Source organism: Narcine bancroftii, chromosome 5 (assembly GCF_036971445.1).
Source record: "Narcine bancroftii isolate sNarBan1 chromosome 5, sNarBan1.hap1, whole genome shotgun sequence".
NCBI classification, from domain to species: Eukaryota; Metazoa; Chordata; class Chondrichthyes; order Torpediniformes; family Narcinidae; genus Narcine; species Narcine bancroftii.
In genome coordinates this window covers 140,723,585-140,739,566 of record NC_091473.1, presented here as the reverse complement: position 1 = coordinate 140,739,566, position 15,982 = coordinate 140,723,585, and the positions used below count along the sequence as shown (strand labels likewise).

Here is a 15,982-nt window from a genome sequence, read left to right as displayed (position 1 = left end):
CTTGGAAGAATGAGAAGTGAGATTGGACTGTGAATTAAAGAACTTTTCTAAACTTACATACACATTACATACACGTGTGCTTAGAATTAGAAGGGGGTTAAGTTAGGGTAGCTAAGTCAATAGTGATAAGATAAAGTGTAATTCTGTTATCATGTTTAAAGATAATTAAAAGCAACTTTTGTTTAAGTAACCATTTGTCTTGGTGAATTTCTATTGCTGCTGGGTTTTGGGGTCCTCTGGACTCATAACACGAGGAAGTTGGAGAATGTATGTGTGATGTTTACACCAAGAAACTTGAAACTTGATTGACTAGACCTGAGTTTTATGGTGTATTCTTCATTGAAGGTTGTTATGCAGGTGTAGCAGGTGGTGACGAAAGCAAAAGGCATGTTGTCTTTATTGCAAAAGGTTTTGAATAGTTTTGAATAGTTGTACAGGACTTTGGCGAAGGCCATACCTTAATGTGAACAGTTTTGGTCTCCTAATCCGAAGGAGGACATTCTTGCTATTGAGGGAATGTAGCAAAAGAGGCCTTGACACATAAATCCTGTGATATTGCTGTAAGGAAGACCCAGCATTAAGCTGGTTATGGACATTTACACAGAACCAAACCAAGCCAGCATAATGCTGGGTCAGTGTGTCCTTTTACACAGCAAGCCGGCATTCCGGGAGCAAAAGAAGTGGGATCTAGTGCCATGTATAACATACTGTATTTGACAGTAATTTGGATCCACTTTTTTTTAACCCCCAAAAAATGGCTCAAAAATATTCCCCCAGGTCTCTTATGCAAAGTTGAAATTTGGGTGATAATGGTGAGTAATGCCAAAAGTGATCATTCTCACTGCGTAGCTTGCTGGCATCACAGCTATCAGTCCCTGCACTGGTCATTGGAGTGTTAAAAAAGTGTCAGGTTTGAGAGAGTCTAATCTGGACACAAGGGTTTGCAATCAAACGTTACTTCTATTAACACACAACAATTAGAAGAGCATGGGAAAATCCTAGTGAGAATAAAACACACATGCTCACAATTTATAAAAAAGCATGGGCAAATATGTACACAATTTAATAAAACATGAGTGCACAATTTATAAAAGAGCGTGGGAAAATCTACTTCTAGTGTTGATTTATAGCAGTGGATTTGAAACTTTTTCCACTTATGTAATCCCTATGCCATAGGTGCTCTATGATTTGTAAGGGATTACTTAAGGTGGTATGTGAGTGGGGGAAAAAAGGAGGTTGAGAACCACTGATCTAGACCCAATTGTTACTGAAATACTTTGCTTGAAAAAATTGTCATTGGCCCATTTCCTTTGGAGTTATGAATCCATGCACATAACGAGTCAAGTGAGAAAAGATTAAAACAGTGGTTTTCAAACTTTTTCTTTTCACTCACATATCACCTTAAGTAATCCCTTACTAATCACCACTATCTATTGTTAGGGGCTGGTGGTGGGCTGTCCGGAGGGAGAGGGATGGTGGGCTTCAGACTGTTCAAACTGAGGACAAACCCACAGATCAGCTTTCTCACAGCACGAGGTGACTAGTGACACCTGGGGACAGCTGAGAGCAGGGCAGTGGGATCAGAATGGGGGCTAGTCTTTTATCACAATGCCACTCCTCAACACTAATCTCCTCTCCCTTAATATCTGAAGATTTGTCAGTGACGACTTGAATATATTCAGTAACTGAGAATTTACACCCTCCTTCTGTAGAGTTGCAGATTCAGTACCCTTTGATGCATACTAATCATGAATAATTAAGCCCTACTTTGAAAGACCAACAACCACCCCATATCTGTCCTATCAAGACCATGAATTATGTACTCATGAATGAAATAATATCATAGCCAAAGGGTGGTAGTGGAGATCAGTTCCCACTGCTTCCCAAATGTTTTTCATGGCGTGCAACTCAAACAGCCTCTGACAACCATACCTCTAATGCCCGGCGGAGCTGTTCTCACTGAAGATGAAGGGGCAAAGGCCGGCTACTGGAGCATTCATACCAGTTTCTCTGGGCAGATGGGGCTCAATAACCACAGATGGTAACTCATTTAGGAGAGGGAAAATTCTGACTTCAAACCTCTGCTGCCTTGTGGCTATACCCACTCACGGGAAAGGCTTTGGGAGGAAACCCCGAGAGGGAAAATTACAGAGTTGGAGTCACAAAGACAGCTGACTGCTGAACCCAGCACCAGCACGGCAACTGACGCGCGCGCGCGCGCGCGCACACACACACACACACACACACACACACACACACACACACACACACACACACACTCAGCAGTCACACACTCACCAAATACACAATCACACTCACCACACAGTCACACACTCACCCCTCACACACTCACCCCTCACACACTCACCCCTCACACACTCACCCCCACACACTCACCCCCACACACTCATCCCTCACACACTCATCCCTCACACACTCATCCCTCACACACTCATCCCCACACACTCACCCCCACACACTCACCCCCACACACTCACCCCCACACACTCACCCCCACACACTCACCCCTCACACACTCACCCCTCACACAGTCACACACTTACCACTCACACACTCACCCCACACACACTCACCACTCACACACTCACCCCACACACAGTCACATACTCACCACTCACACAGTCACACACTCACTCCACACAGTTACACACTCACTCCACACAGTTACACACTCACCCCACACACAGACACACTCACCACACACAAACTAGGTAATCACTAGGTGATTAAAGGGACCAATGGTCAGGTGTGCACCTATGGGTGGGCGGAGTGCAACTTGACAGATGATGCAACTTCCAACTAGGTTTCCGACTGAGAGGTTACATGACCCTCTACAATCCACACTACACAGTCCAACTGAGTATGGTATTCATTCATTCATCTCTAGTTCCATGTTGCTAAAAAACACAGCATTGTCGATTACTTGCATTCAACAGCTTTGGAAGATGTGACTTTGGAAATCTGTAACCATTTTAGGATATGGAACTATTTGCTATCTTCCAAAATTCCTCAGATCCTCAAATGGTTACCACTTATTGGAAGGCAGCAGGTGGAAGGCAATTTTTAAAAGAAGGAATATAGAGAGTAAACAGAGAACTGTAAAATGCAGTTTAAGTCCTGAGATTGGGGGTGGTTGGGGTGGAGTTCCCATGAAAGACTGAGGAGACTGCATACACAAGTTTAAAAGGGTGATCTCATTGAAACAGAACATTCTTGCAGGGCCTGACAGAGTAATGATGACCAAAGGCTGTGATGAGAAGAAATTACATCCTGAGCATTCTGAATCTTTGGGCCTCTCTGCCAAGAAAAGAGTGGAGGCCTAATTGATGAGTGTACTCAAAACTAAGATCAACAGAGTTTTGGTTTTGAAGAGAATCGAAGGATTATAGAATTAATGCAGTTTAGTAGCACTAAGATAAAAGATTGCCAGTATTCTTGTGTTCCTCTACTGTCATGCACACCTTCAGCAGAAAGGTTATTAGTAGTGAAATGTGTGTAGGAGTATATGGTATCCTTTGGTCGTTAGAATTAGAATCATTTCATGATTCTCTGAATGGGCATCATCTTCAGATTTCTGAAATTCACAACTGGTTCTAAGGTGGTTATAGTTTCAGTCAGTTAGTTGTTTAAAAATGAAAGTTGAAGAGTTCATTTCTTCAAAATTTTAACTGTAATAATGTTTAAATTCAGTAGATGGCAGTGAGAATGCTGTTTTATCAGCTGAAGAGTGAATACTTATTACCCAGTAGCAAGAATCCAAACAATTTTTCCACAAGTTATAAAAAGTACTGAAATTTGATTTGATGAATAGTATACATCGGTGTGGCCAAAATGCAGCTTGCAATCCACGTGTAGGTCTTTGACATATTATGTGCGGTTTGTGGAAATGCATTGGCTGAGTCAGGAATCAAACAAGCTGGTGCTCACAATAGTAGTTTTAGTGGGCATGGCTTGTGATTGAAGGTATTTGGCATGTAGACTCCATTTACGCATGTAATAGTCGATACGGTGTCAAAGTTGACCCACACCCTCCTATTTTTGGCCCCAACCACCCACCTTCCAGAACCACTGACCACAGAGTTTCACCTAGGCCCTGTCCACCCATCCATCCAAGCTCCTGACAACCTGGCCGCCGACCCATCCGAGCTCCTGAGCCCCATCCGCAGATTCTTGCCTAGGGCTGTCCACTCGCCCATCAAAGGACCTGATGCACTGGCCGCCCTCCCATTCAAGCTCCTGCCTCCACGTCTGCGGACTCTCACCCAGTCCCTGTTTGCCTGCTGTTCTGAGCTCCCAAAGCCCTGAACGTGGACTTATTGCCCAGTCCCAGCCACCCACCCACCATCCGAGCTTTTGATGCCTTGTGCAACGCAGTATTTACTACGGTCAAAAGTAGTATAATGTGTCATAGTCAATCCCCTAAATTTTACCCTAAAATTGGTCCACAGAATTTGACTATTACATGGGCAGGGAACATAGGCTGCCACAAACTGTGGAATGGATTTTGAGAGGTCATCAAAAGGCCTAAAACTGCCAACATAGCTAATTTAAAAAAAAACTCAGTTCCATTTTTACTCAAGGGGGTTGATCATCTGAAATATAAAAATGTAATACAATATGAATCATAAATTTTGTATATTAACTGCCCAATAATAAAATCTAAAATTTGGGAGAGATAAGTACCCATTCCTTTTAGTCTTTTGAAGATGGGCCTTGTTTATAAGGGGTTGTTTACTTTGCCATATATCCAAAAACATAACTGAATCCAAGATTGGAACGTATACCAAGATTTGGGTAAAATGTTCATTTTAATTACATTTATACGTCCAATCATTGCCATACACAAGGGTAACCACCCAATACTAACTCTTTATTCTGGTTAGCTAATACTGAAAAATGATCTTTCATGAAGTTTTTATGACTTTTAGAAATTAGCAGAGATTGCTAAAGATCCCTTTATAGGTCTCTTTGGCTTGGCTTCGCGGACGAAGATTTATGGAGGGGTAATGTCCACGTCAGCTGCAGGCTCGCTTGTGGCTGACAAGTCCGATGCGGGACAGGCATACACGGTTGCAGGGGAAAATTGGTGGGTTGGAGTTGGGTGTTGGGTTTTTCCTCCTTTGTCTTTATACGTAATAATTCACTCTTATGAAAATTTTTATTTTATAACCTGAAAACAAACAAAATTGGGCAAACAAAGTTGGTATACTTGATAAAGAAATCTCAGGATTGGAAATAAAAAAGCAAAAGATCATCAGCATGTATGAAATTACGATGTTACCATTGCAGCGGCTTGGCTGATGCAATAAGATTAGATGATCCAAGTTCCAAGGTTTAGACATTTTAGAAAGGGGGAGGTGGCATTGCTAATCAGGAATAGTATAATAGCTGCAGAACCATCTATTGAGTTAGTGTGGTTGGAAGTAGGAAACAGGAAGGGAGTGATCACTCTTTTTGGAGTATAGGAACGGGGACACTAAGGAATACATTAGTGGGCATATTTTGGAATGGTGCCAAAATATCAGGATTGTTATTATGGGAGACTTCAATTTCCATTATTCAGGTGCCTAATATTTTATCTGGAATTCCAAACCCAGCAACCTCCAAAAACCAGCACTTTTTTCTATAGATGATGTGTGCTCATCAAAGATGGAGTTTGGCACCATACCTGACCTGATGTGGCTCTTGCTCAACGCCCGTGTATCCCATTGTATTCCACTACTTTATAAGCGCCTCTGAATTGCCTATACTGATGCTCGTCCATTGTTGTGGCACTTTCAGTCAGCCTGGCGGCAGCTCAGTGGTCGTGGTCGCTACTCATGATCCCCTACACAGCTGAAACTGCTGTACCAGCGGCAGCACAGGGGAACCAAGAAAGGGGCCATTCTCCTGGTGGTGGGGGTTGGCGGCGAGGGGAGAGAGAAATAGGCGGCAGCGCGACTCGGTCAGGCGAGGGAAAAGACAATAGTGTAACTCAGGCGAGGGGGAGAGGCAGCAGCGTGACTCAGTCAGGTGAGGGGGAGAGACAGCAGCGTGACTCGATCGGGAGAGGCGGCAGTGCAATTTGGTTGGAAAGGGGGAGAGGCGGCTGTGCGACTCGGTTGGGCGAGTGGGAGAGGTGGCAGTGCGACTCAGTCGGGTGGGAGGAGAGAGGTGGCAGCGCGACTCGGTCGGGTGAGAGGAAGGTAGCAGCACGACTCGGTTGGGCAAGAGGGAGGAGAGGCAGCAGCGCGACTCGGTTGGGCGAGGTGGAGGAGAGATGGCACCACGACACGGGCTGGTGAGGGGGAGGAGAGGTGGCAGCATGACTTGGGTGGGCTTTAAGGGATGGAAATCAAAATGATTCTGAAATCCGTAAGATTCCGAACAATGGCAGGTGTCAAGTCCTGACAATCTTGGATAAAAAGGTTAGGCATCTGTATTGATCGGTAAAAAGATTCAGGTTTGTCCAAGAAGAACTGGTGGTAATAGCGAGCAGCTAGATCTGAACCAGCTGGAAAAATGTGCAGTAAAATGGCAGATAGAGTTTCATGCAGAAAATGTGGGGTATTGCATGGCAAACAGTAGGAAACTATGGTGTGCAGCAGGACAGAGGAATTTGGGAATACCGATACACAATTCCTTAAAAAAATAGGAGCACGGGTAGATACAGATGTAAAGAAAACTTTTGGCACATTGCCCTTCATAAATCAACGTTTTGGATGCAGGAGTAGTCGTGTTATATGCAAGTTGTATTTGACATTGGTGAGACCAAATTTGAGTATTATGTGCAGTTTTGGTCACCCACCTCCAGGAAATGTATCCGTAAGAGTGCAGAAAATTTTTTTTAGAGAAGTTGCAAGGACTTGAAGAGCTGAGCTATAGGGAAAGGTTGAACAGGTTAGTACTTTATTCCCTGGAGCATTGGAGAACAAGGGGAGATTTAATAGAGGTCTCCAAAATTATGAGGCATATAGGTAGGATTAATGCAAAAAGCCTTTTTCAGAGACAACAACTAGAGGACAAGCGTTAAAAGGGGACCTTGGGCAACTTCTTCACTCAGAAGGTTGATCATGTTTTATAATTATTTCATGTATTTAATATTTTATTGAATGCGCACAGTTTAGGAAAGAGTTGCCCTTTAAGACACTGCTGCCTATGAGGTGTGACTGTCACACTGCAACTCCTGTCTATCACCTTGTCAGCCTTGTAAATGATCATCCAACACAGTTCATAAGGAGCTGGAGTTGGATGCACTTCTCACAGATGAAGTCATTAAGGATGCTTGTGATGTTCCTCATTTCCCACAGCCTACAAGAAGAGCATATCAGTGCCATGACTGGCATTCCCACTTGAGAGCACTGGTCTTGTAAACCAGGGATCATGACTTTGTTCCTCGCTGGGGTCTCATTTCTGTGAGGGGTGCTTGACAAAGTGGTGACTCTCTGTCTTGGTTATGGAAGATGAAGTTGAAGAATTTTGTGTATATTCCATTCTAAGTGACAATAATGGAACCTTGACTCAAACTGTGCAATAAGAGGACCTTGCCTGAAGTTGCCAACTCTTATCTGTGTCTTTTTCCTTCAGGGTTTGCTGTCACTGGAAAACCTGCTCCATTTCCTCAGCCTTTCCTTATCAGCCTCGAAGTCCCACTCACTGGCTGCTCCACGAGCTTCCCTTCCTTTTAAAGGCTCCAGTTAATTCACCAATCTCATACCAGCACCTACCTTTACTGGAAGAGGATTCCAGCTCTTGCTTCAACTCTCAGTTGTTAGAATCTTTGGAATAAATGGATCAAGATGTGGAGGAGTTTCCTTAGTCAGAGGGTGGTAAATCTGTAGGATTTGTTGCCACAGGTGGTTATGGAAGCAGACATTGAGTGAATTTAAGATAGAGATTGATAGGTTCTTGATTAGCCAGGGCTTTAAAGGGTAAGGGGGAAGGCCAGGCAATCAGGCTGAGTGGGAAAATGGATCAGCTCATGATTGAATGGCAGGGTAGACTTGATGGCCTGAATAGCCTATTTCTGCTCCTACATCACATGGTCTTAAGTTGATGGAAAAGGACGACCTGATCAGTTGAAAATGTTGATCGTTAAATATGTCACAACAAAATGGTGGATGTTCACTCCAGTATTCAAATTTTTTCCAGCGTCATCTGGCGAGAACTAGCGGCAGATGGAAAGATTCACCTCGGAGGAATGCTATAAGTGAACTACAAGACGAACTGATGACAGTGCGCCTTAGAGGAGCTGAAACACAGGCCGAATTGAAAGAAGTGAAGCAAAGGATGTTGGAACTTGAAACACAGGTATATATAGTTGCTCTTGACTTTTTTTTTATTATTTTTTTTTAAATTTTTTTATTTTTCACACCATAAATCACATTAGCCATGATATACACTATTTCTTTTTCACACATATACAGTGACTTTTTCTCCCCCCCCTCCTCCCAAGCCACCCCCCCACCCCCCCCTCTCATCCATTTTAGGTATACAATCGAGGTTGCATTAAGCCAGTCAGACAATGTTGTCATTCAACAAAAATACACCAGAAATTCTACTGAGTCCATTCTTTTCTTTCCTTCTCCTTCCATCAACTTAGGTAATGTTTGTCCCCGGTAGGTTTTCGCTATTGTATTTAATGTAAGGCTCCTATACTTGTTCGAATATTTCAATATTATTTCTTAACCTATATGTTATTTTTTCTAATGGAATACATTTATTCATTTAAATTTAGTAGTTTCTTCCTTTTAATTTGGTTATGTATTCCATTAATATTTAAAGTCATATAGTTCAGCGTAGCCCTTTTATATTTTGTTTATCTTCTCTTTCCGTTTTTCCATCATTACCTTTCCTCCTTTTCCATTTCTGTTTTCTTATTTTCAACTCTTTATAAGACAACATTCCTACAACATCCAACATTTTCCTTATTCTCCTATTTCTATCTTATTTATCCCCAATCTCCCCTTCCCCTCCTGAGTTGTCCTTTATCCCTTGTCGGACAACCACATCTCCCCTCTCCATTTGGATTTGCGAATCCACTCGCAAGCGTCAACTGATTTTGCAGTGACCGCTATTTCCCCCCACCCCGCCTCCCCCAGAAAAGATTTCACTTTTCATATGTCACAAAGGTCACTCTTTTAATTCCCTCCTTATTCTCTCTATTCCATTACCTTCCCTTATTAATTCTTGTCTATACTATCTATATTTTCCTCTAAGTACAGATACATTCATGTATGCTCATTGTCTCTATTCACTCTTATACCTCTTTACCCGCATGCATATCAATCGTGATCATTTTTACTCTCATTACCCGTCTTCATCCCTCAGTCTATTTTTGTCTTTACCCACATACATATCAATCGTGATCATTTTAACTCTCATTACCCGTCTTCCTCCCTCAGTCTATTTTTGTAATTGTTCTGCAAATTTTCGTGCTTCTTCTGGATCCGAGAATAGTCTGTTTTGTTGTCCTGGAATAAATATTTTCAATACCGCTGGATGCTTTAGTATAAATTTATACCCTTTCTTCCATAAAATCGCCTTTGCTGTATTGAACTCTTTTCTCTTCTTTAGGAGTTCAAAACTTATATCTGGATAAATGAAGATTTTTTGCCCTTTATACTCCAGTGGTTTGTTGCCCTCTCTTACTTTTTCCATTGTCTTCTCCAGTACCTTTTCTCTTGTAGTATATCTTAGGAATTTTACTACAATAGATCTTGGTTTTTGTTGTGGTTGTGGTTTAGTGGCCAATGCTCTATGTGCCCTTTCTATTTCCAATTCTTGCTGTAGTTCTGGACATCCTAGGGTCTTAGGGATCCACTCTTTTATAAACTCCCTCATATTCTTGCCTTCTTCATCTTCCTTAAGGCCCACTATCTTTATGTTATTTCTTCTGTTATGGTTTTCCATTGTATCTATTTTTTGAGCTAGTAGTTCTTGTGTCTCTTTAGTTTTTTTATTAGATTTCTCCAATTTCTTTTTTAAGTCTTCTACCTCCATTTCTGCTGCTACTGCCCGCTCTTCCATCTTGTCCATTTTCTTTCCCATTTCTGTTAAGGTCGTCTCCATTTTATTTATTTTCTCTTCTGTGTTGTTTATTCTTTTTCTTAAATCCTTAAATTCCTGTGTTTGCCATTCTTTAAATGACTCCATGTATCCTTTAATAAGAGGAAGTATATCCTTTATCTTGCCTTTCTTTTCTTCTTCTATTTCACTGTACTCTTCCTCTTCTTCTTCCTCTAGGTTGGCCATCTGTTGTTTCTTTGGTGCCCTTTCCTCCTCTTCTTTCTTGTTTCTATTGTCTTCTGTGGTCTCTTCTTGCTGCAGGTGTTCTGCAGCTGTCGTTGCCGGCTGTGGAGATCGACTCCCCAGCTGGTCCCCCCTCCCGTCGGTGTGTTTTTTTTCATTCGCATCGCGCATGCGCGGTTGCGCACTTTTACTCGGCCCTGCGAGCCATTTTTGTAGTCCATTATTTACCGACCTGAGGGAGCGGGTTTCTCTCTCCGCAGCGGGCCTCTTCGGACAGGTAAGGCCTTCACCTTTTTCCTCCTTTGTCTTCTCTTCCTCTCTTCTTACCGTTGCTTTCGATTTTTCTTTTTTTGTCGCCATCTTCTTTCCACCTTTATACTCACTTTTCTGTAACTTTTATTTCTGTGCCTTTGTGTTTTTTTTGTTTTTCCCGACTTTTCTGGAGAGGGCTGGAGTTCACCGTCCGGCCACTACTCCATCACGTCATGACGCTGCTGTTCCATGTCCTATCCAATCTCTCTTTAATTTCTTGTTCTCCACTTCAGTTAAGTGTGTTTCTTGTATAAATGCTATATCAATTTTTGCTTTTTTCAGTAAATTTAGCAGTTTCTTCCTTTTGATTTGGTTCTCTATTTCATTAATACTTAAAGTCATATTGTTCAACATAGCCATTTCATACTTTGTTTATCTTTCCTTTCCGTTTCCTCATCATCACCTTTCCTTCTTATCCATTTCTGCTTTCTTTTTTTGAACACTTTACAAGACAACATTTCTAAAACATTTCCCTTATTCTGCTATCTAAAATTCCTTTAACCCCACTATCCCCTCCCCTTCCTGAGTTGCCTTTTATCCCTTGTCGGGCAACCACATTTCCCCTCTCCATTTGGATTTGAGAATTCACTCGCAAGCGTCAACTGATTTTGCAGTGACCGTAACTCCTCCCCACCCAGCCCCCCCAGAAAAGATTTCAATTTTCATATACATCAAAGGTCACTCTCTTAATTCCCCCCATAATTCCTTTCTTCCCTTTCTTAGTTCTTACCTATATTCTATTTTTTTTAATATATACATACACACATACATATAGTTTGTGGACATTTTTGTTCTCGTTACATATCTTCCTCTCTCTGTCTGTTTTGTAGTTGTTCTGCAAATTTTCTTGCTTCCTCTGGATCCGAGAATAGTCTGTTTTGCTGCCCTAGAATAACTATTTTAAGTACCGCTGGATACTTTAGCATAAATTTATATCCTTTTTTCCATAGGATCGTTTTTGCTGCATTAAACTCCTTCCTCTTCTTCAGGAGTTCAAAACTTATATCTGGATAGAAAAAACATTTTTGACCTTTGTATTCCAGTGGTTTTTTTGTCTTCTCTTATTTTCCTCATTGCTTTCTCCAATATATTTTCTCTTGTTGTATATCTTAATAATTTTACTAGAATGGATCTTGGTTTTTGTTGTGGTTGTGGTTTAGGGGCTAATGTTCTGTGTGCCCTTTCTATTTCCATTTCTTCCTGTAATTCTGGTCTTCCTAGGACCCGGGGGATCCAATCTTTTATAAATTCTCTCATATTCTTGCCTTCTTCATCTTCCTTAAGGCCCACTATCTTTATATTGTTTATTCTATTATAATAGAATCCAGTGTTGGATCATGAACAGAGTTCTTGAGGCGGCTGCCTACACCGATAAATGAACTGTTTTAAAAAAAAATAATGTAGCGATTGTTTTTGCTGGGGGGGGGGTGGCGTGTAGAGTTTTTCCTTCTCCTGGGGGCTTTTTGGGGGCTTTTTAAGTTCTTTCTTCATTTTCTTTTTCTTTATTTTCTTGCTTTGGACAGAGGTGTCACAGGTGATTGGTAGTCTTAAGATGCTGGAGGTCCAAGATGAGAGGCAAAAGCGAGTTCTGAATTCTTGGGAAGTAGAAAAGTGGCTGTCAGTAGGGTATTGAATTTTGTAAGTTTTAATATAAATGAGATTGATAATTCGATTTAAGAGGAAAATAGGTTTAGCTCACATGAAGAAAATGAAAGTTGATATTGCTTTTTTTGCAAGAGACTCATTTAACAGAGAAGGAACATTAGAAACTAAAAATGAGATTTGGTAGGTCAAGTGGTAGCTTCAACATTTAACTCTAAAGCAAGAGGTGAGGCAGTATTGATTGAGAAGACCTTACCTGTTAAAATTCAAAAGGGGTTATGGATCCTTTGGGGAGATTGTCTTGATTCATTGTCAAATTTATTCTGAAATATGGATATTCATGAGTATTTATGCACCAAATGTAGATGATGAAGGATTTATCCATGATACTTTTATGCTTTTAGCTGAAGCACACGAGAAAAGTTTTGACAGGAGGGGATTTTAATTGCTTTCATGATCCAGTGTTGGATAAGTCAGCAAGATTAGTTACATGAGCTAAAGTTGAATAGGTAACTGAGTTTGATGAAAGAGTTGTATTTGATAGATATTTGGTAAAGGTTAAATCCAAAGAAAGGGATTATTCCTTTTATTCTTATAGGCATGACTCTTATTCGAGAATAGATTTATTTTTAATATCAGTGCAATTGCAGGGGAGATATATGCATGCAGAGAGTAAGGCTAGAATTTTGTCTGATCATTTGCCACTTTTGATGACATGTTTGGCTCCTGATAAGGAGGAATCAGTTTACAGGCAGAAATTTAATACTATATTGTTGAAGAGGGTGGATTTTTGTGACTTTATACGAAAGCTAATTCAAGATATTTTAGAAATAAACTCCATTTCAGTAGATAATAAGTTCTTTGTTTGGGATGCATTGAAGGCATACTTGAGAGGTCAGATAATAAGATATGCAGTGAAAGTTAAGAAAGATTATTTGAAAGATGTTGATCAATTGGAAAAGGAAATAGGTTTGGAAAAGAATTTACAAAAAAAGGCTTCTGATAGGAAAAGGAAGAAATTATAACAAAAAAACTTCATTATAACACAATTCAGACTTAGAACAGAAAAATTGAGAGAAGCAAGCAAAGGTATTATGAATGAGGGGAAATGGCTCATGACGTTTATGTTTGGCAATTAAAAATAGAACAAACTTCTAGAACAATAAATGCTATTTAAAAATCTCTAAGGTGATTACTTATAAACCTCAAGAAATTAATTATTTATTTAAAGATTTTTATTCTAATTTGTATAAATCTGAGTCTCTTTGTGATGAAACTAAGATTGAGAATTTTTAAAATCCCAAATAAGTTTACCTAGCTTGATGCTCCCTTTATGGCAAGAAAAGTTAGTGGGGTATTGAGTTCTCATTGCAAATTGGTAAGTCACTGGGGGAAGGATGGTTTTCCACCTGAGTTTTTAAAGAAATTTAAGGACTTTTTAATACTCCTTTTTATGGAGGTGTTAAAGCAAGCAGCAGAATATCATTCTCTACTGGAATCTTTTTCAACTGCAATTATTACAATAATACCAAAGAAAGATAGAGATCCATTAAAGCCAGCATCTTATAGACCAATATCATTATTGAATGCAGATTATAAAATTATTGCTATATTTACCAAATTTAATTCATATGGATCAAACAGGGTTTGTTTAAAAAGTGACAATCTTCTGGTAATATTGCTAGACTGATTAGCCTAATTAATTTAGCCCAGAAAAGGGGTAACTTAAGTGTGGCAGTAAAGAGGGCCTTTTACAGGGTAGAATGGGACTTACTGTTTAAGTTGCAAAAAATTATAATTAATCATACTATATCTTACATTAAACAATTTATTCACACCATCAAAACATCATCTCCCAGTTGCTGATTAATATCACAAATTAAGTCATTTTCCCATTTAATCCTGGATTTATCTAAATTTATTTTATCCATAGTATCTTGTGATAACGCATACATCTCTGAAATAAAACCCTTATCTGAAAAATGAGAAATCATCAACTCAAATTTCGTTAACTGAGGAATTTTCATTTCTCTTCCAAAATTACCTTTCACTAACGCTCTAATTTGATAATAAACAAAGAATTCACTGAAATCCCAAATTTCTCTCTAAGTTGATTAAATGATAAAAATTTACCCACTTCAAATCAATCCTGCAATAACTTTATTCCTTTAAACTGTCAATTTCCTAAAAATCTGTTATTCAATGAAAAAGGAATCAGTTTATTTTGATATATTGGGGCCTGAACTGATAATAGCTTATTACTATTAACTTAACCCCCTTCTAATTCTAAGTGCACGTGGATATAATTTGTGTATATTCAGGAAAATTCTTTGCTTTAATAGTCCACTCATTCACTTCTTACTTCTCCAAGTTCACCGGTATCAGGCAATTCTTATTCCGTGTGCAGAATTTAACATTTATGAATTTTCAACCAGCTCTGGTGCTTAAAGGAAAATGGTTACCACTCAGGAAGATTCTTGTTGGTTTCAGAGAGATAATTTGTTGCTTGTGGGACACATCAACTGATTTCCTCTCATCAGCCACTTCAGTGTCTTGCCAAAGAAACTTGCCTCATCATGGGTTTTTCAAATGATAACCTCTTCTTCCAGGTCACCACAGAGTTCCTCTTGTTTCCCTTATTTCAGGAGAAACATTTAATACTCCTTACAACAGGAATATTTCAACAGGCTGAACTCAGAATTCACAACCAGTCTTCAAAATGTTTTACAACAAACCTGCCAGCTGGCCATGTTGCAACCTCAAGCTACTGCAAAACTATCTTCTCTCTCTCTCTCTCTCTGAGAAATCCTGTTTTACTTTCCTCTTTCTCTCTCTGCTTGGAAAAGCCAAATTCTCCCAAGGCTCCAAATCCAATCCTTGAAAGATCTTTATCAGCATTTGACATCAGACTTCAGACTTCTCCATTTGCACCTGGTTTTGAAGTTACTTCCAAAGCAGTTCCATTGTCTTTTACAGAGACACTGGTGCCTAAATTTCTAGCTACAGCAAAGCTCTTGCATTTTAAATGAGATGTGAAGTGTAAGAATCTGTTTGTGAAGTGACCTACACTAAAACCCCACAATCTACCTCTTTTAAAAATATATTTATATATAATATAACCCGTAACAATGAGAGACGGGATGGAGTTCTGTGAAGATAATATGACAAAAATTATAAATGTTAACTATAGGCTGATTCAATATAATTTTTTGCATCAGTTTATATTTCTATCTCTTCAAAAATCAAAAAGATTGAACCCTACATTATTAGATTTGTGTTTTGGGTGTGGGCGAGAGACTGGATCATTTTTGCATTCTACTTGGTTGTGTCCTAAAGTTAAACACGTCTAGGTGGAAGTTACTACATTTTTGGAATGAATAACAGGGGTTAAGTTTCCACAGGATCCGATGCTATTTTTGTTGGGTAATATTAAGGTTATAAGACCTAAATTAAAATTAACTATGTATCAAACTGAATTTGTACAAATTGCTTTAGCAATTTCTAGGGAGCGTTTAGCAACAACTTGGAAATCAGACACAGACTTAGGGATGGAGAGATGGCATGTGGAACTTCATAGCTGCATTCCACTTGAGAAGATTACTTAGAGTTTTCAAAATAAATGTCATGTATTTTGGAAAATATGGCACTCATACTTTTAAAATGTGGGTATGAATGTTTAACAGACTCTCTGAAAACCTCATTTCTTGGTAACCTCCAAAATTAAATTTTATTCCCATTACACTCTCCAGTCCTTTTTTCTATCTTCTTTGTTTTTCTTTTTCCAGGGAGCGAGGGAGGCGGGGGTGGGGAGAGGTTT

At 39.7% G+C, this 15,982-nt stretch overlaps 1 protein-coding gene across 11 annotated transcripts in view; it reads left to right on the top strand.

The window, feature by feature from the left end:
* The window catches only part of evi5a (ecotropic viral integration site 5a), a 271,867-nt gene that overhangs the window by 141,673 nt on the left and 114,212 nt on the right, over positions 1 to 15,982 (top strand). For all 11 annotated transcript variants that reach the window (XM_069939241.1, XM_069939244.1, XM_069939236.1 and 8 more), the window contains one exon: positions 8,152 to 8,310. In XM_069939241.1, the coding sequence (XP_069795342.1) occupies positions 8,152 to 8,310 (159 nt within the window). The remainder of the gene's footprint in view (positions 1 to 8,151; positions 8,311 to 15,982) is intronic.